Raw genomic sequence first — 24,281 nt, forward strand, 5'->3', positions numbered from 1 at the left:
CTTGCAACTTTTTTTTTTTTTCGCTTTTTTCGCTTTTGTTGCTTCGGGAGGAGGGGAGAGAGGGCTGACAATCCTGAGCGTCGGAGAACTGTCCACTTCCTGGTACCTGTCATTTCAAATGACATTTGAAATGACAGATACCAGCGCTCTATACAGTAAAACGGGTTGCGCGGGCCTAACGCTTCACGGACGCTTCTAAGACGCAGCTTGCATTAGCAAGCTATTTACATACAGGATCGAGCGGTAGGTGAGCTGCACTGTGCGTGCGGCAACCGCGGGTGCACCGGGCACTAACGCAGCTCTTCCTACCGCTCGGTACTGGTTGACCTGTTAGTTTGCTGAATTGAGCTGGACAGCTCTCTTCAGTGCTGGGAGCAGGGACGGTAGTGAGGCAGCTTAAAGTTTAATTTAAAAAAAAAAAAAAAGAGAGGAAACAGGTTGTCGGAGCAGGTAGCAGCGGTAAAGATGGCTTTCTCTTCCCCCCTCCTCCCAGCTAGTTTTATTTTCTTGGGGTGTTTTTTTCGGCACAGGGCTAGCAATTCTCTCACGTTCTGATAGGGAAGGGGTTGGCTTGTTGCACGTGTGGGCCAGCTTCTGTGCTGCTAAATCACCGCGGACTTTGTACTGCCTGCGTTTCGGGAGGGAAGGGACCTTGCAATCTCCCGGTGCCTGCTAAATGGAGGAAATTTGGGGCCTGCGCAGCAGCCGCGAGTTCAGCAGGCACAGACCGCATGCAGCCCTCAGTGCACATATCCGCGGGAACGGCAGCCATATTGGAATCCACGTCAGGCCTGCCTGCGCTTTTGGGGGTCGATGGGGACCTTGCTCTTCGGCTTTCCCTGGTCCACCCGGATCCTGTTGGGAGACAGGGGGGACATAGTCCTCCACCTGCATTATTACAACCGCAAGCTCTCCTCACGGCTCCTGTCCCTTCTTGCCAGAGTTTATCCTGCTCCTCCATAAGGCCTATTTCCCTGTACGTACCCGGATCTGTCCAGACTCCTGGGTTTTGCCTCCCCTCTAGCAGATGGAGCAGAGAAGTTTTGACAGACTCTGCCCTATACCCTGAGGTGTCACCCACAGTCCGTCAGTATTTCTCTGTCTCCAGCAGATGTTGGAGGTGCAAAATTCACAGTCTGTAGGGGTTTACTTAGTTGGCTTTGAAGGATTTAGTTAGAGATAGGTTTGTTGCAAAAAAAAAAAGGTGAAAATCTCTTCAGCAGTGAAGGATCCTTTAGCCTCCCAGGGGGTTGTCAGGTCTTGAGAGGACTATCCCCCCTGGTATTGCAGGCAGCTGTGGCTGGGGATTGAGGACCCTATCGCTTTTTATACAGCAGCACCTGGGGTGATATCGGGGAGCCCGGTTCACTCACTCCAGGAGGGACCAGGACCCGGAGGAGGCAAGTTGGTTTAAAAAAAAAAAAAGTAAATTTAATTTCTCAGTGCTCAAGCAGCTAGTGCTCATTGTTAATTCTTGCAGGATATTCTCCCTTCCCTCGCTGCTGCGGGTTGTTTTCGCGCCGTTGTTGTTTTTTAAATCCCTGCCTTTCTCTGTTTGCTCAGCGGCATGTCGAGACGGTCTTCCTGCTGCGTGTGTGACTTGGCACTCACGCGGATGTCCCAAGACTGCCTCTGCTCGGGCTGCCTGTCTGGAGTTGAGGGTACTTCGGCAGCAGCTGGGGGGGTTGTTTTTTCGGTCACCTTGACCTCGCACGTGTTCGGAGACTTGCCTCCTCCATTTTCTCTCCAGTTCCTGCTGAGCACGGGAACGGGTGCCATCTTGGCTCCTGGCACTTCAGCGGCACAATTTACAATGGCGGGGGGGGGGGAGATTCCCCCCACCTGCCCTATCTCTGCAGCGCCTGGCTCCGGCGAATCAAAAACATTATTAGGGCTGCAGCTTGGAGTGGTTTCTGACCCTGTTGATCAGGGAGCGGACCCCGTGGGGGATACCATTGACGAAGACTCCTCATTTTCCTCTGATTTTATTTTGTTTTTGCACAAGGCTTTTAAGGCTAGGAGGGCTAATAAGACTTCTGAAGGCAAATCTGCTGGTTTGGAGGTGCCTGCTAAGTCCAGAAAGTGCCCCAGGGCTGATGGGTGCGTGGGGGCACCAAACTCAAAGCGTCCCTTGAGGTCAGGGGCGTCGCAGGGCAGGCAGGACACATCTGATTCCACAGACACGGATGAACAGGATCTTCCATCCCAGCCCCCGAGGGGGGGGGTGGTGGAGGGGGATGGCAAACCGCAGAAGGGTTCTCTCCGGGAATCACATGGCATTGAAGGTGACAATCAGAAGGTGGTCTGGCTCTTCAGAAGGGAGGAGCTTGGGCCACTCATTCCCACCATATTGGGGGAATTGGGGATCGAGGCTCCGCAGGAAGATTCCAGGTTAGGAGCTACCGATCCGGTGTTGTTGGGCCTGAGGGGCCTACTTCTCTTTCCATTTTTCTGCTACAGACCTGCTGTTCTAGGAATGGGACACCCTGGATCTGGGATTGAAGGTCTCTAAAGCAATGGATAGACTATATCCTTTACCAGAGGAGGCTTTAGAGCTCCTCAGGGTTCCAAAAGTTGATGCTGCGGTTTCGGCGGTTACAAAAAAGACCACTATCCCGGTTATAGGTTCCACGGCCCTGAAGGATTTACAGGACCGGAAGTTGGAACTGCAGCTCAAGAAGAATTTTGAGGTTTCGGCTCTGGGGGTCTGAGCTGCGATGTGCAGCAATTTTGCTTTGAGGGCAGGTCTTCGCTGGGTGCAGCAGCTGCAGGCCAGTGAAGCGCTATCTGAAGAGGAAGCTAATCAGGCGGGTTGGCTTGATGCTGTAATTGCTTATAGTGCTGATGCCCTTTATGATTTGTTGAGGACGTCGCCAGGTCTATGGTTTCCGAGGTCTCGGCGCGTCAGTTTCTTTGGCTGAGAAACTGGGCAGCGGACGTTTCTTCCAAGGCCCAGTTAGGTTCTCTGCCCTTTAAGGGCAAGTTGCTGTTTTGAAGGAGCTTGAGGATATGATTCAATCTCTTGGGGCGAATAAGGTTCATCGGTTTCCAGAAGATAGACCCAGGTCAAGGGGTTCCTTCTCTTCGTGTTCTCATTTCCATGGGAATCGGAGGTCTTGGGCTCTTCTCTCGGCGGCTACCTCTTTTAGGCCGAACACCAGTAGACCACAGACTTGGTTGCAGTCCTTCGCGGGAGGCGTTTCAGCAGGCCGGGCGGTACCTCTTCAGCGCAGGGAGCTAAGACTCCGCAATGATGTGCGGCCGGTCCATTCCTCAGTGCCGGTCGTAGGAGGCAGGCTTTTGCACGCCGTCCCCGGCACCAGTTTTTGGTCTCCCCGTGCGGTTACACAGCAAAGCGTTGGGCGGTGAAAGAGAACTTGCAGCGTCTTCTCGATCTCGGCGCAATTGTACTGGTTCCCCCAGCGGAAGGGCCGATACTCCATTTATTTTGTAGTACCAAAAAAGGAAGGAACATTCAGGCCCATTCTCTATTTGAAGCGAGTCAATAGATGTCTTCAAATCCGTCGCTTCCGCATGGAGACTCTGCGGTTGGTCATTGCTTCCATACACACGGGGAATTTCTAGTGTCTGTAGATCTGACGGAGGCCTATCTGAACATCGGAATTCAGATAGACCACCAAAGGTTTCTGAAGTTCTCCATCCTCTGCCAGCATTATCAGTTTCAGGCCTTGCCTTTCGGGCTGGCTACTGCGCCCAGAACGTTCACCAAGATAATGGTGGTGGTGGCTGCTCAGCTACAGCGGGAAGGATTCCTGGTACATCCATACTTGGATGACTGGCTGATTCGGGCAAAATCGGAAGAGAATTGCCGGTTGGCTATACACCAGGTGCTACAGTTGTTGCAGAATCTGGGCTGGGTAGTCAACTTCGCCAAGAGTCGCCTGATTCCCTCCCAGTCTTTGGAGTTCCTGGAGGCTCTGTTCGACACGCAGTGGGGCAGAGTGCTTCTCACGGAGGATTGTATGGTCAAGCTATAAGGTCAAATTCAAGTCTTATTGTCCAAATGACCCCCGCGAGTCTGGGATTATTTGCGGGTCCTGAGTTCCATGACATCTACTCTGGAATTGATCCCGTGGGCCTTTGCTCATTCGGCCTGGCGACAGCCTTGCACACCTTTACCAAGGTGATGGTCGTGATGGTAGCGGCCCTCCGGCAAGAAGGGGTGATGGTTCACCCATATCTCGACGATTGGCTGATTCAAGCCAAGTCTGAAGAGGACTGCATGCAGGCGGTACACCGGGTGACCCATTGCCTTCAGTCCCTCGATTGGGTGATCAACGAGGTGAAGTCATCTGACCCCCTTCCTGGTCCCTGGAATATTTGGGAGGCCACTTCGACACCTTGCTGGGCGGGGTGTTCTTGACAACGGACAGGATGTGCAAATTGCAGCAGCAAATGCATCTTCTACTGCATCTCCCAATCACCAGAGTGTGGGACTTTCGGCAAGTCCTAGGGTCCATGCCATTGACATTGGAGTTGGTTCCTTGGGCCTTCGCTCACCTGAGACCATTGCAGAGAGAACATAAGAACATAAGAAAATGCCATACTGGGTCAGACCAAGGGTCCATCAAGCCCAGCATCCTGTTTCCAACAGTGGCCAATCCAGGCCATAAGAACCTGGCAAGTACCCAAAAACTAAGTCTATTCCATGTAACCATTGCTAATGGCAGTGGCTATTCTCTAAGTGAACTTAATAGCAGGTAATGGACTTCTCCTCCAAGAACTTATCCAATCCTTTTTTAAACACAGCTATACTAACTGCACGAACCACATTCTCTGGCATTCTCTGGCAACAAATTCATTAAACACATCTTCCGTCTTCATGGGATGCCCAAACATATACTATCCGACAGAGGAGTGCAATTTACTGCAAAGTTTTGGAGAGCATTATGTAAAAAATTTGACATTGCCTTGGATTTAACCTCTGCCTACCATCCTCAGTCTAACGGCCAGACTGAGAGGATGAATAGGACGCTGAAACAATTTCTGCGATCTTATGTCAACTCTAGACAGAACGACTGCGCTGAATTACTGCCATGGGCAGAATTTCCCATCAATTCACATACTGCTTCTTCAATGGGGTCTTCCCCTTTCCTATCTCAGTGGAATCCGGTGTCGGAGCAGTACCAATTGCTGTTGTCACCTCTCCAGGTCCAGCCTGGAGTGGTGGCTGTTGAAAGCCAACTTGCAAAAGGGAATGCCCCTCGACGTCCCGGATTGGGTGATCATGTCGATGGATGCAAGTCTCCAGGGCTGGGGGCGGTGTTCCTGGGTCATGCGGCCAAGGGACAATGCCACCACGGTGGCTTATCTGAATCACCAGGGAGGAACCAGTAGTCTGGCCATGGCACAGGAGGCTCACCTCCTGTTTGCTTGGACCGAGCTTCATCTGGAAGGAATCGCAGCCTCTTATGTAGCAGGTTAGGACAATGTGCAGGTGGACTTCCTTAGCCTTCAGCAGCTGGACCCTGGGGATTGGGAGCTGTCCCGGGAGGCTTGGAATCACATTTGTGCCAGATGGTGAGCCCCCCAACTGGACCTCCTTGGTGACTCGCATCAACGTGAAGATGGATCTGTTCTACAGCCAGAAGAAGGAAGTCGGGGCGGTGGGAATGGACGCTCTGGTTTGCAAATGGCCAACCGGAATCCTCCTGTATGTCTTCCCACCCTGGCTGCTGATTGGTCAAGTCCTGCGGTGCATAGAAGATCATCACGATCTAGTAATCCTGGTGGCCCCGGAGTGGCCACCGAGGCCGTGGTTTGCGGATCTGATCCAACTGGCAACTGAAAGTCCGTCACGCCTGGCTCATCTCCCGGACCTCTTACGTCAAGGTCCCATCTTTTCGGATCGGGAGGATCGCTTCTCTCTCACGACCTGGCTTTTGAGTGGCAGAGGTTGCGAATGAAGTGGTATTTGGAACAGGTGATTTCCACCCTGCTGCAGGCCAGACGGTCCTTGACTTCTATGGCTTACGTCTGGGTGTGGAAGGTGTTTGAAGCCTGGTGTGATCAACAAGGTTTTGGCTTTTCTGCAGCAGGGGTTGTCTAAAGACATCCAAGGCCTCCTTGGCTCACTGGCTGAAGGAAACCATTTGCTTGGCCTACATTGGCAAGGGGCGATCCGTTCCAGCCGGATTAGAAGCTCACTCGACGAAGGGCGCAAGCGGCTTCTTGGGCGGAGTGTCAGTTGTTGTCGCCTGAAGAGATTTGTAGGGCCGCAGTCTGGTCCTCCCTGCATACCTTTACAAGACATTACCGTCTGGATGTCAGGGCTCCAGACCAAGCGCTTTTTGGAGAAAGTATTCTACGAGCGGGTCTTTCAGGTACCATCCCACTGTTCTGGACTGATCTGGGTATGTACAGGAAAGGAAAATTTGGTTCTTAGCTGCTAATTTTCGTTCCTGTAATACCACAGATCAGCCCAGGGACCCATCTGGGTTCTACTGCCAAAAAACTAATTTACCTGGATCTTAGCCACTGTACATTTATTTATTTACCTATTTATTTGTTTATTTGCCTTATTTATGTTTTCAAAGTTGAGCTTAGTTTGTTTTCTACTTTATTATAGATCAATTGTTTGATATGTTCCATGTAAACCGCCACCCGGCGGTAGTTATCTCTGTTACCTGTGAACCGGAGTGATATGTATTTTATACAGGAACTGCCGGTATATAAAAACCAAAAAATAAATTTATTTATTTATTTATTTATTTAAGGCTTTTCTATACCGAGTTTCTTGATACAGATCAAATCAACTCGGTTTACATCGAACAAAAGTTTTAACAATAACATAGCCAAGAAACATATTAATATGAGGCAGAAATTGGCAGAGTCAAAAGTTACATTTTAACAAGGGCGAGCAACTGGGGATAAGGAAAAGAGAAAGGGAAAACAAAAGTATAAAAACGATAGGATACTTTATACAGAGAGTGAGGGTGGCTGATATAGCCAATCTCTAAGGTTACTTCTGAAAATTATGACATCTATATGAGTTAGAGGGTTATGTGAAGCGTAACGAAACAGTATTAAAGTTCAGTGATGTAAATATGGTCTAGGCGCATGGATAATAATAATAAAAATAATAGGAAATCTATCAGAATTGATATATGCCAATTTGGTGATAAGAACCGTGGTTCGGACCTGGGGTTTTCAGGTTTGAGGCTTTTTTTGTTGTTGTTTCTGACCCTTGAGGGGATTTCTTTCATGTTTCCCTTTTTGGGGTGTTAAATGGTTTTTTGTCTGTCGTTTCTTGGCTTGGGTATGGATAAATACTGAGGAGCTGCAGGTGGCACACTTGGTGTATACCAGCGCCTCAAAGTTCACTGGTATGGACTGATCTGTGGTATTACAGAAAAGAAAATTAGCAGGTAAGAACCAATTTTCCTTTCTCTGACTCCAGCAGATGGTAGAAGTGCAACCCTGCAGTCTGAGAGAGAGAAATTGAAGTAGGAGAATTTCGGAGAAAGTTCCCTGAGGTGTTAGGCTCCTTGATAGACCAACCTTCAGGTTGGGCCAGGCATCCGGGGGATTGGGAACCCTTCCTTGTGCTCACCTGCATCGTGCTGGGGGCCCTGAAAGCCAGGGAACTGATTCCCGCAGGGCTTGCAAAGCCTCTGTCTGCAAGGCCCCGGAATCAGGGAAGTACCCCTGTGAGTGTGTTTTGCCTTTGTATTTGTGATTTTAAAGTTAAAAAAAAAAAAAAAGAGAAAGAAAGGAGCAGAAAGGCAAACAGTTGGTTGCTGGGGGGGCAGATGGTACGGCCATGAGGCAGCAAGGGCTGCAGGCCTCGGCAGATAGAAGGTAACTACTGCACCGGTCCATTTGTGTCCCGGGAGCTGCAGCATTGGCCAGGCCTGTGGTGGAGGAGGCGCAATAGCAGTTGATGCAGCCACTTTTGTTTTCCCACATGTCCCTAGACTGTACTGGAGCTGGAGAGCAGTGGTCTTTTCCATGGCGGTGCCTGGCTGATTTTTCGCACCGCAGGATATGGCGCAGCATGGCTTAAAAAAAAAAATGCGCACGCCAGAGTGTCAGTTGAGGCCGGCGGTGTTTGCAGGCCACGGGGCGGCTATTGGTGCGGGAGCGCATGGTATGATGCCCAAACCGTGCAGAAAAGTATGCCGTGCATGTGGGCTGGAGTCTACACGCTTGAATTCTTGCTCCCTCTTCCTGGTTGTGCTTCAGGAGAGGAGGGTTCCTCAGCAGGGTGCATCAGCTGAGGGATTCAGGGGAGCCCTGCGAAGTGGTCGGGTCTGCAGAGGGCCATGGGCAGGAGTCCTTTTTAACTAGGGAACCCAGAGATTCCCCTCCCCTGTTTTCTCCTGTGGTTCAGGGGGACTCTGAGGGGGGATGCCGACGACAGCCTGGAGCAGGGACAGATGGCCCTCAGGGATTTTCGCCAAAATTTATCCTCTTGCTGCATAAAGCCTTCCTGGCAAGGAAGTGGGCAAAGGGGAAGCTGGCGAGAGTCAGCCCTCCCATATCCATGATGAAGAAGCCTAAGAGGGCTGTAGGTGGATCCAGGGATCTACTGCATCATCTGGGACTGCGTTGGGTGGAGTCAGAGGTGGACCCAGTGACTGTGGCACTGGGTGTGGACCCGGATGTAGCTAAGGGTGATCCAGATCCAAATGAAAGATCGGAGGGGGATGATCCTCGAGTTGTCCGTTTATTCCCCAGGTCTTGGAGGAATTGGGGTTAAAGTGACTTAGGAGGAGTCAGACAGCGAGGGGGTGAGTCCGTATCTGGATGGGCTGAGGGCCCCCCCACCCCCGAGTGCCTTTCCCTTACCTAAGAAGATCAGGTTGGGAAGCTATATCCCCTGATGGAGGAGGCTTTGGAGATACTGCGGGTACCAAAGGTGGATGCTGCAGTGTCGGCGGTCACTTAAAAGGTGACCATCCCAGTGGCGGGGGCTGCCATTTTGAAGGATGTGCAGGACCACAAGTTGGAGATTCACCTAAAGTGGATGCTTGAGGTCCCTGTGCTGAGTCTTTGGGCCGCCGTTTTGTGCCAGCTTAATGCAGAGGGCCTGTCTGTGTGGGGTGCAGAAAGCACAGGATCCACCTTCAACAGGAGATGGTGCCCTGCAGTCAGCTCATTTAGAGGCTGGGGTAGCTTATGTAGCTGATACATTCTATGATTTGGTTTGCACGCCAGCCAGGAGTATGGTCTCGGCAATGGCATTCCCACAGGCTTTTTGGCTGCACAATTGGTCAGCGGACATGTGGTCAAAGGCTCAGCTATGTCAACTCCCTTTCAAAGGGAAGCTTCTCTTTAGGGAGGATTTGGATTAGCTGATGAAGATGGGCGAATCTAAGGGTAACAGGCTGCCTGAGGATAAGTGCAGTAGTAAGAAGGTGTTTCCGCCTCAAACCCATTTCAGGTATTGGAGGAGATTTCGGTCTGGTAGGACCACCTCCAACACATTCGTCAAGCTGTCGGGCAACCGCCAGCAGTCTTTTCATGGAGATCATAGAGGCTCTAGCGATGGTGCCGGTCAGGGGGGGCCGGTGGTGGAAAGTCAACACAAGGAAGCCAGGGTGTCCCACTCCTGCATAGAAGCCGTAGGGGCATCTTGTCCAGCTTTTATGTGGAATGGACCAGGATTACCTTGGACTGTTGGGTGCTAGAGGTCATAAGAGACGTCTACACTCTCTTGAATTTTTGTGCCCAGTTAGTGAGGACTTTCTCAAGTCTCACGTGGTCTCTCGCAGCAAGCGGTAGGCTGTGTGGTGGACGCTGCAAAGGTTACTGGATCTACGTGCCATAGTGTCCATGCCACGGGAGGTACAAGGGCAAGGCAGGTACTCCATTTACTTCATGGTTCCCAAGAAGGGAGGGTACCTTCCTTCCCATTTTCAACCTGCAGAAGGTGAACAGGGTCCTTTGAGTGCTGCATTTTCGTATGAGGACACTGCACACGGTTGTGGCAGCAGTCCGGAAAGGAGAGTTCCTGGCGACCCTGGACGTGAGGAGAGGCATATTTTCATATTCCGATTCGGATGGACCATCAGAAGTTTCTTTGTTAGATAGTGCTGGGTCAACATTTTCAGTTTCGGGCCCTTCCTTTCAGACTGGCGACAGTGCCACGAACCTTCACCAAGATGATGGTGGCTGTAGCCCTACACAAGGAAGGAGTTCTGATTCATCCATACTTGGACGATTGGCTCATTCGAGCAAAGTCTGAGGAGGAGTGCGAGGGGTAGCTTCTGCGGGTGATGAGCACCTTGCAATCACTAGGTTGGGTCATAAATATGTCAGAGCCATCTGGTTCTGATCCAATCCTTGGAGTATCTAGGAGCTCTATTCCATACTAGGAAGGGCAGAGTGTTCTTGTCGGAAGACAGAGTGAGGAGGTTGCAGGCACAGGTGATACGCCTGCTTCGTCTTACATTGCCAGTGACTTGGGATTACTTTCAAATGCTCTGTTCCATGGCATCCATGTTAGATTTTATTCTATGGGCATTTGCGCACAGGAGACCTCTGCAGCATGCTCTGCTGTCCAGGTGGAACCCATTGCTGGGTCAATATCATCTTTCATTACCCCTGCTGCGAGAATCCAGGTCTAGTCTCTATTGGTGGCTGTCTCAGCGCAATCTGATGAAGGGAATGGACCTGAAACCCCCGGCCTGGGTGGTGGTCACCACAGATGCAGGTTTGTGTGTTTTTGGACAATGCGACAATGGTGGCGTGCATCAGCTGTCAAGGTGGGACGAATAGTCGGGTGGTAGCTGTGGAGGTACGGTGTTTGTTCAGGTGGGCAGAGCGCCATCTCGAGGGAATAGCAGCCTCTCATATTGCAGGGGCGGAAAACGTTTAGGCACATTTCCTCAGCAGGCAGCAACTGAACCTGGGGGAATGGGAGTTGTCCCACGAGGCTTGGAACTGCATTTGTGCCTGGTGGGGTGTTCTCCAGCTGGGCCTCAAGGCGACACTGTTCAACGCAAAGATAAAGAGGCTTCTCAGTTGCATAAGAGGTTGGTTTAGTGGGCCTGGATGCTCTAGTGTGCCCTTGGTAATCGTGGATCCTACTGTACATGTTTCCTCCTTGACCTCTGGTCGGTCAAATTCTGAGGCGCATCCAAGTTCCGTGGTGTTGGTAGTGCCTGAGTGGCCGCGGTGTCCGTGGTTTGCAGATCTGGTGCATCTGGCAGTGGTCGGATTCCTTCGGCTGGCTCATCTATCAAAGTTGCTGCATCAGGGGCTCATATTTTTGGATCGAGAGGATCACTTTTATCTCATGGCTTGGTTTTTGCAAGGTGGCAGCTGTGCCTGGAAGGTTATTCAGAGCAGGTTATCTCCATGTTTCTCCAAGCTCTTTGACCTGCCACTTTGGCATATATTCAGATCTGGAGGGCGTTTGAGTCTTGGTGACATCAGAGACGGGTGAATCCCCTGTCAGTGGAGGTTCCTCTCATCTTGGAATTTGTGCAAAAGGGCTTGTCTAAGGGTCTCGCCTACAGTACCCTTTGCATTCAAGTGTCAGCTTTGGGCTCTCTTAGGGACAAATGGCAAGGCAGGTTTTTGGCCTCGTGTCTGGATGTGATTCGTTTCTTAAGAGGTCAAGCATTTGCAACTTACGGTCCGGAAGTTATGTCCAGTTTGGAGCCTTAATCTGGTCTTCCAAGTTTTGTGTCGGGCTCCGTTTGAGCCTTTGAGGACAGCGACTCTGAAGGCAGTGTTCCTGGTGGCCTTCTGTTCGGCCAGTCAGGTTTCGGAGTTACAGGCTCTGTCTTGCAAGAAGATTTGTTAGGGCTATAATAACCAAAAATCAGTCCAGAGACCAATCCTATCACTACCAAAAGACTATATTTTTTTCCAACTGGTGGTTTGCCTTTCAGGGTATTTGGGCAGTTGTTGATCATGGTTTGGGTTTTTCTGATTTAGTTTTTGGAGGTTTTCAACTCTCTAGTTTTTCCTCTTAGCCCGAGAAATGGGTTTTGGAGTTACATCTTGGCTTGGGCACCTCAATACTGAGGGGACTGCAGGTGACACACTCTGTTATGTAGCAGTGCCTCAAGGTTTTGTTTCTCTGACTCAATCTGCTGGTAGGGAGGCAAAATCCACTTGTCTGGACAGATCTGTGGTATTACAGGAACGAAAATTAGCAAGTAAGAACCAATTTTCTTATATGTGATTGGGGGGGTGGGCAGTGAAAGGCTGTTGTACACAGACCAAGAGAGTGACCTTGGGCTTATAGTGTTTAGCGATCTGAAGATGACAAAGCAATGTGACAAGGCGATAGCTAAAACCAGAAGAATGCTGGGCTGCATACAGAGAAGAATAATCAATAAGAAAAAGGTGATAATCCCCTTGTACAGGTCCTTGGTGAGACCTCACCGGGAGTACTGTGTTCAGTTCTGGAGACCGTATCTCAAAAGGGACAGATGGAGGTGGTCCACAGAAGGGCTGCCAAAATTTTTTTTGGGGAGGGGGGGGGCCCCTCCATCAAATGACTTATGAGGAGAGTTTGGAGGACCTAAATATGTATACTCTGGAGGAGAGGAAGTGCAGAGGGAGATAGGATACAGACCTTCAGATATCTGAAAGGTTTTAATGATGCACAATCAACAAACCTTTCCCTGTACGTACCCGGATCAGTCAGTCACGAAATGAAACTCCAGGGAGGACGACTCATAACCAACGTCAGGAAATGTTTCTTCATAGAGATGGTAGTGGATGCCTGGAATGTCCTTCCGGAGGAGTTGGTGAAGACAAAAACAGTGAGAGAATTCATAGGGGCATGGGATAAATACTGTGGATCCCTAAAGGCTAGAGGATGCAAATAAAAAAAAAAAAAAGTGCATGGGGATAACTTGCTAGTGCGGCAGTTACTACCCTTAACCAATAAGCCTTTACACTGTTGATGCAGCGCCATCATTGCTGTCTGCTTCAACTGCAGGGAGAAAAGAGGAAAAAGGGAACTGGATTCAGTCAGCAACCAGCAAGGACCCTGACTTTTACGATCTGGAGAAACAAATAAGCATGGGGGTAACTTGCTGATGTGGCTGTTACTACCCTTAACCAATAAGCCTGATACTTTTGATGCACCTCCAACATTGCTCTCTACTTAAACGGCAAGAGATAATGGGGAATTGGAATCAGACAGCAATAAACAAGGAACCTGACTTTTATAATCTGAGAAACTAAGTATGGAGGTGACCTGTATAGCACGGCAGATACTACCATAAGCTTGCTGGGCAAACTGGATGGACCGTTTGGTCTTTTTCTGCCTTAATTTCTGCCTTAATTTCCATGTTTCTATGTAATTTCCTTTCTTTGAGTCCTCATAGACTAGTCTATAGCCCAACCAGGATTTATTATATTAAAAGAAAAAAGTAAAGAGAAAAGAGAGCAAATGAGAGAAGGATAAGGAAAGACTGATATAAGAAGAAGGAATTTCCTCTCTTTTTCATTTGCAGGGTAGAGTGAAGCAGAACTTCAGAGAGGGAAAAACAGAGGGCCCTGTTGTGACATTCTGGATAAGTATTCAGAATTATTTGTATTATTTTTTTCCCCCTCAGTTGAGTATAATGAGGAAAGGTCCTTTAAACCCAAAAGTAGTGAAAGCTTAGGCATCCTGTCCTTCTACATCAGTTTATATAGGAAGACATAAAGTCAGAAATAAAAGATGTTCTCTGCCTCCATCTGCTGTTGAGCAAGCATAATTCCACTTGTTTGGACTGGTTTTTCAGGACTCAAAGAAAGGAAATTAACAAATATGTTTACATTTACCATTCTCATCCTTGAGGTGAGGGATTGTGTGTGTGGCCCATTTATCTTATGGGGGTATTGATTCAAAATGAAAAGGATTTACAGCAGTTTACCCAAGAGTTTTGGGTGAAAATTATTTTGTCAGAACATTCCTTGTTATGAGATATTTTTCCTAAAAATGAGGTGTCATTTTTCCATCATGGTTTCTCCTTTATAGTCAAAGGTTCAGGATGGCATGTTTATTAAACAATAATAATTGAACTATAAATCATCAGGCTAAGAGTCCTAGCTTTCTTGCATGTCCATACCTTTTTAATTCAGCCAGGTTGTTACATGCCCTCAGTCTCAGGCTTTATTGCTTCCTTGTCATGTCAACACATCAGTGAAACATAACATGTAAATTGGTGAGAGCAGAAACCTGTTCTTGCATAATGGTGTGTAACTTGTTTGCATTAGGTGTCTGAATAGGGTGGGCCATAGGAGCCCTGGCCTTTCCTGCAGACTTGCAGGAAATCCGGGTCTGGGTTGGGAAGAGAAGAGCTGTGATGCGTTAGCTGCATCTTCCACCTCTGCAGCTCTGGGCCTGACTGCTGTTTTGAACTACATGGGACTCCGTACAGTTCTGTAGTTCAAAACAGCAATCTGTCCAGGTGGCAGACAAGGAAGAGAATGTGATCAAGGCACCATTGATCATGCTCCTCCTGTCACTGATCAATGGGGAAGGGGGATCCTAGGGGAAGAGAGAAAGGGAGATAGGGCAGAGGAATAGGGAGGGAGTGGGGAAGAGAGTGGTAGATGGGGGAGGAGAGGGTGGGAGAGAGAGACTGGTGGGAGGGAAGGGAAACAGAGGAAGGGGGTGGAGCTTGGTTGACTTGGTCCCCACAACCAAAAAGGCATTCTGCTGCCCCTGCTTGTTTGCATTTGAGGAAGCTGAGGTGCTGGAGGATGGCTTGCTTGGAATGACTTGCTTATGACTGCATACACATACCTAGGCAGAGCTGTGGTTAAAATTCAGTTTTCACTGAAGACTTTAAAGGTGGTGGTTCTTTGTTTTCCTGTTCTTCCCAGGCTGAAGTCACCATTCATTACAATAAGCTGCAAGCTGATCCTAAGCAAGGGAAGTCTTTGGACATTGGTATGTGGTTTTTTATTTCATTCCCTATCACCCTGTCCTTCACTCTTCCTCTCTGAAATTTAGTTTTTGTCATTAGTGGTTATTGTCTGCACTCCTAGTAAAGCACATAAAGATGGGTTCTAGCTTAATATCCTATTGGTTAGCACTTCACTTAGCTAGGTGAGAGTCCTAATGTAAGTTCAATGCTAGACTCTGGCAGAGCCATTTCCATGTTTTCATATAGCACTTGAGCTGTAAGTGGGAGATGACTGGAAGAAATACTGGTCATGTGTTATGCACAATCTCCTGCCAGATCTGCTTCTTGACCCTGGGTGCCCAAAGACTAGGTTGCAACTACTTCAGAGCTACTTTGTATGCTGCTTTTTCACCAACTTGGACTATGTGAGTGTCCCATGAGAGCAATTCTTGAGGTACCTGTGCCATTAGAAGCAGAGAGCAGTACAATAGCAGCACTCCTACCTGAGGAACCCAAACACTGGAGGTGCAAAGGGATTGTTGGGTTGGCAGTGGAATATAACTGAGTTTTCCCTGTACGTACCAGGATCAGTCCAGGACACCTGGGTTGTGACTCCGCACCAGTAGATGGAGACAGACTAAAACTTGTGGGCGGAGCCTTATATGCCCCTGTGCCAGTCACAGCCCCTCAGTCTTACTCTGTCTCCAGTAGATGGTGCAGGTCCGGTCACAGCCCTGCCTGACCTGATTCTGGTGGTTAGTCAGGTTTGAATTTTGAGTTAGTTTTTGTTAGGCCTAGTTGTTTTATGACCAATTTGGGGTTTGTTTTTTAATCCTTAGTCCCAGGTGCCCTGCCTCCCAGGGGAGTTGAGAGGTCCTGAGGGGACTACCCTCCCCCGGTTGAGGCCGCTGCCAGGGTCGAGGACCCGGCTGGGCTAGTGGCAGCTTCAGGGGTGACACCGGGGAGCCCGGTTCACTCACCCCTGCAGGACTAGGGCTCCAGGACCCGGGACAGCGACCAGCGTCAGCGTTTAAAAAAAAAAAAAAAAAAGTTTCCTGTTTTATTTTGTTGCGGCCGGCTCTCCGTTGCTTCGGCGTTGCTACTCCTTTGTTTTTCACGCGGGGGGGCGCCGCTGGCAGGGGGGAAGGTCGCCGAATTAGTTTTTATTAATTTTGACGCGCGCCTCAGTTTTTTCTTCCCGCGTTCGTCGGCATGCCGCGCGGTTCTTCCTGCAAGCCCGTGGATCGGCGCGCGCGCGTTTGTCCCTGGAGGGCCTCTGCTCGGCCTGAGTCCCGGGCGGTGAAGGAACGTCCGGGGCATCGCGAGGGGCTCGGGCCCGGAGCGCGCGTTCGCCGCTGCGAGGGGTAGGCCAATTAGATAGGCCTCAGGACATTTTCCCGCTCAGCGCGGGAGTGGCGGCCATTTTGGGCCACCGGCAGGGAATTCACGCGGACCGCGGCGGGCAATTCGGCTCTACCTCCCGCGTTTTCCCCGCAGCGGGGCACAGCGGGAGGGGTCGTCGCAGAGGGGCTTCGGCCCCGGGGGGATTCCGGGGCCGATTCTTCTGACTAGGGGTCGTTTTCGGAGGATTTCGCGGTTTTGCTGCGCAAGGTACTTAAGTACAAGCGTAGCAAGCGCTCCCGAGGGGGGAGGCTCTGAGGAGGGCCCCCACCAGGCCCCACCGAGAAAGCGCAAGGCAAAGAAAAGAAGAGAAAAAAAAAAAAAAAAATACCGCGGTGCGCGCCCAGGTTCCCTCGCGAGGGAAACGGCGGCCCCGAGGCGTACCCCAGGAGGCAGACTCAGAAGATTCCTCCACGGCGGATAATGATGATCCCGAAGAGTCCCCGAGGGGGGCCGAGGCGTCGGGGGCGGATGATTCCGCCCAGCCCGGCGCGGGAAAAGGTACACAGGCAGCGGACGGGGATGTCCCCAAGGTAGTCCGCCTGTTCCGCAGAGAGGAACTGTCGCCACTCATCCCGGCCATCCTCCAGGAGCTGGGGATAGAGGCTCCACCCGTGGTGGTCCGCCAGGAGGCCAATATGGATCCAGTTCTGCGAGGTCTCACGGGACCGGCGGTGGCTTTTCATTTTCATTTTTCTTCGGATATCTTGTTCCGGGAGTGGGATACCCCGGAGTTAGGGTTGAAAGTCAGCAAGGCCATGGACAAGCTCTACCCGCTCCCGGAGGAGGCGCTGGAACTTCTTCGACTTCCAAAGGTGGATTCAGCGGTCTCCGCGGTGACGAAAAGGTCCACTATCCCGGTCACGGGGGCGACGGCCCTTCGGGATCTACAAGACAGGAAGCTCGAGGTGCAGCTCAAGAAGATATTTGAGGTATCCGCCCTAGGGGTGCGGGCCGCAATCTGCACTAACTTCGCGGGCCACAATCTGCACTAACTTCGCCAGGCGAGCTAGTTTACGCTGGGCCCAAGTCCTTCAGGCGAATGCGGGCCTGTCTGCGGAAGAGACGTCTCAGGCTGTTAGATTGGAGGTGGCAATAGCTTATGGAGCTGACGCCCTCCACGACCTTCTGCGCACTTCGGCTAGGTCCATGGTGGCAGCAGTTTCAGCGCGCCGTCTCCTGTGGCTGCGCAACTGGGCAGCAGATGGCTCTTCCAAGGCCCACCTGGGTTCGTTACCTTTCAAGGGAAAGTTGTTGTTCGGTAAGGAGCTGGATGATTTGATGATTTCTCTGGGAGAGAACAGGGCATTCAAGCTGCCCGAGGATAGGGCCAGAGCGCGGTCCTCTTTTCCGGCCTGGTCCCGATACCGGGGGCCCAGGAAATCGCGCCCTCAAAGATCCGCCGGACCTTCGTATAGGCCATTTTCTTCCCAGAACACTCAGTGGCAGCAGTCCTTTCGTGGGAAACGTTACGGGAGGCAAGGAGGAGCCCCGTCGGGTGCAGGGGCCAAGCCTTCCCAATGAAGTCTGGCCGGTCCACCCCTCGTCGCGCCCGCAGCACGCCGTTCCAAATGTAGGGGCGCGATTAACCTTATTCCTTGAGAAGTGGACCAGGGTGACGTCGGATCAATGGGTCCTCGACGTGATCAGCCACGGCTACGAGTTAGACTTGCTCGCATCCCAGCGGACAAATTCCTGGTCTCGCCCTGCAAGGCCTCCGGGAAGAGGGCGGCGGTGTTGGACACCATCCGTCGGCTGGAAAGCTTGGGGGCCATATCCCCCGTCCCTGTCGATCAGCGCGGCACGGGCCGTTACTCCATTTACTTCGTGGTTCCCAAGAAGGACGGCTCTTCAAGACCAATTCTGGACCTGAAAGGAGTAAACAGATGTCTTCGCGTTCCCCACTACAGAATGGAAACGATTCGGTCAGTTATCGCTTCGGTGCGTCCGGGCGAATTTCTGGCTTCTCTGGATCTCACGGAGGCGTACCTTCACGTGGGCATTCAGCCATCGTGCCAGCAGTTTCTGAGGTTCTACATCCTGGGGAGGCACTACCAATTTCGGGCGCTCCCATTTGGCCTTGCAACGGCGCCTCGGACATTCACGAAAGTGATGGTGGTAGTGGCGGCGCAGCGGCGACGGGAAGGTCTCCTGGTTCATCCTTACCTTGACGATTGGCTGATTCGGGCGAAGTCCGAGAGTCAGTGTCGACGGGCGGTGGACAGGGTCCTCCAGCTCTTGCAGTCCCTGGGCTGGGTGGTCAATTACCACAAGAGTCGATCGGATATGCAAGCTGCAATCTCAGGTGAGGCGTCTGTTGTCTCTTCGCCGTCCCTATGGCTTCAACGCTCGCGTTGGTACCCTGGGCGTTCACTCACCTGCGGCCATTGCAGTCTTCTTTGCTGTCCCGTTGGAAGCCGATTTCGGAGGATTTCTACCCACCGCTCCCGCTTGTGGGTCCGGCACGATCCAGTCTTCTTTGGTGGCTGGATCCAAGTCATCTGTCCTGTGGCGTATCCCTTCTCATTCCACATTGGTCAGTGGTGACCACGGATGCCAGTCTCTCCGGCTGGGGAGCAGTTTGCCTAGGGAAGTTGGTGCAAGGCCTTTGGTCAGAATCGCAAGCTCAGTGGTCCATCAACCGCCTCGAGACCAGAGCGGTCCGTCTGGCTCTCCAAGCCTTCCTACCATTGGTGCGGGGACAGGCGGTCCGGGTACTGTCGGACAACGCCATCCCCGTGACCTACATCAATCGTCAAGGCGGGACGAGAAGTCCACTGGTGGCGGAAGAGGCGCAAATGTTGATGGCCTGGTCGGAACAACATCTCAGCAGCATAACAGCGTCTCACATTGCCGGGGTCGACAACGTGCAGGCGGATTTTCTCAGCAGGCATCGTCTAGATCCCGGAGAGTGGGAACTGGCGGACGAAGTGTTTCTTCTCATCTGCAGGATGTGGGGAGTTCCCCACATGGATCTGATGGCCACGTGGCACAACGCGAAGGCTCCGCCTTTTTACAGTCTGCGTCGAGAGAGGGCAGCAGCGGGCGTCGATGCGTTGGTGCTTCCTTGGCCGACGGATGTGCTGCTGTACGTGTTTCCCCCATGGCCAAGGATCGGCGAGATTCTGCGGCGCATAGAATTGTACCCGTCCAACGTGGTCATGGTGGCACCGGAGTGGCCACGCCGTCCATGGTTCGCAGACCTCATACAGTTGTCGGTGACGGCTCCCCTTCGTCTTCAGGGGTTCGCGGGGCTGCTTCATCAGGGCCCCGTCTGTTTGGAGGATGCGGATCACTTCTGTCTCGCGGCATGGCTTTTGAGAGGAATCGGTTGAAGAGAAAAGGTTACTCAGACGCAGTTATTGCTACGCTACTGAGGTCCCGGAAGCAGTCTACGTCCCTGGCTTATGTCAGGGTATGGGTAGTTTTTGAGGATTGGTGTGTGAAGCGAGGTTTGGATCCCACTACCGTTGCGGTCCCTGATATTCTGGCTTTCCTCCAGGCGGGACTGGCCAGAGGATTGGCGTGCAGTTCCCTACGGGTCCAAGTGGCGGCACTTGGTTGTTTGCGGGGGAAGGTCGGGGGATCCTCCCTGGCTCTTCACCCGGATATAGCCCGTTTCCTGAAAGGGGCTAAACATCTCCATCCTCCCTTGCGTCCTCCCTGTCCGGCTTGGAATTTCAATTGGGTTCTTTCGGCCTTATGTTCGGCACCGTTTGAGCCTTTGCAGCGCTCTACTGTCAAAGATCTCACGTTAAAGACCGTGTTTTCTGGTGGCGATTTCTTCGGCTCGCCGTCTCTCGGAATTGCAGGCGTTGTCCTGTAGGGAGCCGTTCTTGCGAATCTCCGACACAGGCGTTTCCTTGCGGACTGTCCCTTCCTTTCTTCCTTAGGTCGTCTCGGCTTTTCATTTGAACCAATCCGTTGAACTTCCCGCTTTAGCGGTCGGGGAGTCGTCTGATCCGAAATCGAGAGATTTACGGAAGCTGGATGTGCGGAGGTCCCTCCTTCGCTTTCTGGAGGTCACTAATCCTTTTCGGGTAACGGATCATCTGTTTGTCCTCTTTTCCGGCCCAAGGAAGGGTGCTGCAGCGTCTCGTACGACGATCGCCCGTTGGCTCAAAGAGGCCATAGGCTCAGCGTACATGGTACGGGGAAAGCCTCCGCTGGTGGATCTTCGGGCTCATTCGACAAGGTCTCATGCTGCGTCTTGGGCGGAGGTTTCTCAGGTGTCGCCTCAAGAGATTTGTAGGGCGGCTACCGGAAGTCATTGCATACCTTCGTCCGACATTACCGTCTGGATGTTCAGGCTGCTGAGGCCGGAGGTTTTGGGGAGAGGGTACTCCGAGCGGGACTCTCTGCTTCCCACCCTCGGTAAGTTGGCTCTGGTACATCCCAGGTGTCCTGGACTGATCCTGGTACGTACAGGGAAAGGAAAATTAGTTTCTTACCTGATAATTTTCGTTCCTGTAGTACCAAGGATCAGTCCAGGATCCCGCCCGCAGTACTACGCTAGGGTATCGGAGAGTCCGCTCATCGTTGTTTCCGTACGCTCACTGCTTGTTCGCTCTCCCGGTTGGGGAGTCTGGTTCCTGCAAGGGTTGGAATTGTTTCCATTTAAGTAGCGAGTTTGGCTAGTTAGCTATGGTTGCCTAATTGGGTTTCTACTTTGACATTACGTATGACTGAGGGGCTGTGACTGGCACAGGGGCATATAAGGCTCCGCCCACAAGTTTTAGTCTGTCTCCATCTACTGGTGCGGAGTCACAACCCAGGTGTCCTGGACTGATCCTTGGTACTACAGGAACGAAAATTATCAGGTAAGAAACTAATTTTCCTTTATTTCACATGGTGCATCCTCCTACTTCTCTCTTCTTGTACAACGTATGACCTGTTTTCCTTGTGTTTCTTCAGTGTTAAAGAAAGTGAAGCACAGGCTGGTGGAGAACATGAGTTCAGGAACAGCAGATGCACTGGGATTGAGCCGTGCCATCCTGTGTAATGGTAATGACCAACTGCTCAAAAATCAAGTGAACATGTTAAATATATAGTAAGACAGGTTATGTAGAAAGTGGTCAGTGTAGCTGAGGTCTTTTTGCCCTTATGTAATGTATTGGGTCAGAACTGCATACTGTTAATATAAGATTCATTTGTAGTGGTATCCTCAGTCATCTGATAGTATGGGGCTGAATAGGTCTCATGGGAGGAAGCAGAGGAAGGGAGCTGACCTCTTCAGCTGGAGAGGATTCAGCCATGAAGTTATTTAGAAAGAGGAGTTGGGAGCCCTCATTGCAAGAGTCTCACAGGTGGACTAAAGCGCAGCCAAAGGATGTGTCACTTAGAGAGGATCCTATCTTGGCAGGGATAAAGAAACCTACCAGGACATTTCCCATATTATCCAGGAAATGATTGAACTGAGTCGGAGAATCCAGACTTGGCACCAAGGTCTAAAAAGCCTATAGTAACTTTTTCTGCTCCAACAGAATGAAAGGGACACCTTATTTAGAATACCAAAGGTGGATGCCTCAGTAGTGGCAGTCACACGGAAGGCTACTCTGGTTGAGGGAGGCACAGTGTTGAAAGACCCTCAGGACAGAAGGGTGGAATTCTGCTCAAGAAATCATTTGAGTTCCCTGTACATACCGGATCAGTCCAGACTCCTGGGTTTTGCCTCCGCACCAGCAGGTGGAGACAGAGCAAGATTTGTCAGGCTCTGCCATATATACCAGGGTGCCACCCACAGCCTGCCAGTATTTCTCTGTCTCCAGCAGCTGGTCCGGGTGCAGATCCCACAGCCTGAGAAGATTAGGCAAAGATTCAGGGAGGATAGTCAGGGGCTTGTTTGTCTTGTTTGCTTCCTTCCTTGGTTAAAAAAAAAAGAAACAGAAGTCTGATTCTGAAGATAGGTCCTTGGTTCCCAGGGGGTTTGGCAGGTCCCGAGGGGACCATCCACCCTGGTAGAGCAGTTCTGCTGAGGCTAGAGGTCGAGGGCCCGCAGCTCGAGCTCAGCAGGGGTGTGATACCGGGGAGCCCGGCTCACTCACCCCCAGCGGGACCAATCCAGCACCTTCTGCGAGGGACAGCTCCGGAGGTATTAAAAAAAAAAAAAAAAGTTCTTGCAACTAATTTTTTTCCGCCGATTCTCTGACCTTGCGCGGTGTGCTCCGTCGTTTTTTCCCTCTCCCCTGCCTCCACCCCCTCCCCTGCCCGCGAGGTTATTTTTTTCCAACGGGCGTGCGTCTTCAGCATCGAGGCAGAGCCGGCGTGCCACGAGGCGCGACCTGTAAGGCCTGCGGCTCTGCCAACGCGTGCCTCTAGAGGGATGGGCTGTGTTCAGCCTGCATCCCCAGAGGCGAGGGATCATCGGGGACAGCTCGGGAGGGCTCAGTTTCTCGGCGCGTGGGCGCAATCGGAGAGGCCCCACCGAGAGCGTTCAGACCAGCAGCGCAGGAAAACCCGTCATTTTGTCGGCGAGCAGTGTGGCCGTGCCGATGCCGGAACGGGGCTGGAATTCCCCTCCTCCTCTCTCTCCCCAGCGCTCGGTCTTGCGGCCGGAGTCCCCGGTCGCGGCAGCAGGGGGGAGGGGCTCCTTCTCGGAATCTTCAGATTCAGGGGAATCGGTTTCTTCTTTTTCTTCTGCGTTTATTCTCGCGATGCATAGGGCCTTCAAGGCCCGCAAGGCTGGGAAACGACGCTCTCCTCATCAGGGGTCCCCAGGGGTACCTCCTCCGAAGGGGGAGATTAGACCAGCGGCGAGTCAGTGGGAGGGAGCCTCCAAAGCCAAATGGCCTCTCAGGGCCCCTTCCCCCCAGAGAGGACACATCTTCTTCCGAGGACTCGGGAGACCCCGACGGTAATGGGGACCCCTCCCCACCCCCGAGGGGGACAGAGCCCTGGCGCAGGGGGTAGCTCAGACAGGGCTGACCTCGGAGGGAGACGACCCGAGGGTTTTACGTCTCTTCCGCCGGGATGAGTTGCCACCCCTCATTCCCGCCATCCTGGGGGAGCTGGGCATTGATAACCCCCCGGTGGAGGCTAAGCGGGGTTCTGCCTCCATGGATCCGGTATTACTGGGTTTGAGTGAACCCCCTACCACTTTCCTGTTTCACTTCTCTTCGATGGACCTTCTATTTTGGGAATGGGACACACCGGATTTAGGCCTCAAGGTCACGAAGGCCATGGACAAACTCTACCCCTTGCCAGAGGAGGCTCTGGAGATGTTGCGGCTGTCGAAGGTGGATGCTGCGGTCTCAGCAGTGACTAAGAGAACGACGATCCCAGTCACGGGTACCACTGCGTTGAAAGATGTGCAGGATCGCAAGTTGGAAATCCAATTGAAGAAGATCTTCGAAGTCTCTGCCCTGGGGGCCCGGGCAGCAATCTGCAGCAATTTTGCCCTGTGGGCAGGCTTGCGCCGGGTACAGCAGCTGCTTGCCAATGAGGGCCTGTCTGAGGAGGAGGCCAGGCAGTGGTGGCGTATAGCGCATATGCGTTACATGATCTACTTCGGCGCGTTCCATGGTCTCAGCCGTCTCAGCTCGAAGCCTCTTGTGGCTACGGAACTGGTCGGCGGATGGCGCCTCCAAGTCGCGTCTGGGCTCCTTGCCCTTTAAGGGAAAGCTGCTTTTCGGCAAGGAATTGGATGATATGATCCAGTTACTGGGAGAGAACAAGGGATATCGCCTGCCGGAGGACAGGTCTCGGCCCAAGGGGTCCTTCTCTTCCCGTTCCAGATATCGGGGCAACCGTAGATCTCGGGCTCCTCGTTCTAGTGCTCCCTCGTCCTCCTTTCGTTCGGGGGGAGGTAGACAGCAGTCTCAGCCCTTTTGGGGGCGCCGTTTTGGCAGATCCGCGACCAGCTCCGCTACACCCCCGCCGGTAAGTCAGTGCAATGATTGCCCCGCCGGTCCATTCCTCAGTACCAATGATAGGGGGAAGACTCTCTCTCTTTTACGAGGCTTGGACCGAGATCACGACAGACCAGTGGGTACTTTCTGTGATAAGACAAGGCTACGCATTAGATTTTGCTCGGCAGCCCCGGCCGAGGTTCAT

The 24,281-nt window shown here is 52.0% G+C and overlaps 1 protein-coding gene across 3 annotated transcripts in view; it reads left to right on the forward strand.

Annotated features, from left to right (window-relative positions):
- The window catches only part of PICK1 (protein interacting with PRKCA 1), a 135,176-nt gene that overhangs the window by 35,317 nt on the left and 75,578 nt on the right, over window positions 1-24,281 (forward strand). For all 3 annotated transcript variants that reach the window (XM_029590150.1, XM_029590151.1, XM_029590152.1), the window contains exons 5-6: window positions 14,806-14,872; window positions 21,144-21,233. In XM_029590150.1, coding sequence (XP_029446010.1) covers window positions 14,806-14,872; window positions 21,144-21,233 — 157 coding nt within the window. The remainder of the gene's footprint in view (window positions 1-14,805; window positions 14,873-21,143; window positions 21,234-24,281) is intronic.

Source organism: Rhinatrema bivittatum, chromosome 2, assembly GCF_901001135.1.
Source record: "Rhinatrema bivittatum chromosome 2, aRhiBiv1.1, whole genome shotgun sequence".
Classification (NCBI taxonomy): domain Eukaryota; kingdom Metazoa; phylum Chordata; class Amphibia; order Gymnophiona; family Rhinatrematidae; genus Rhinatrema; species Rhinatrema bivittatum.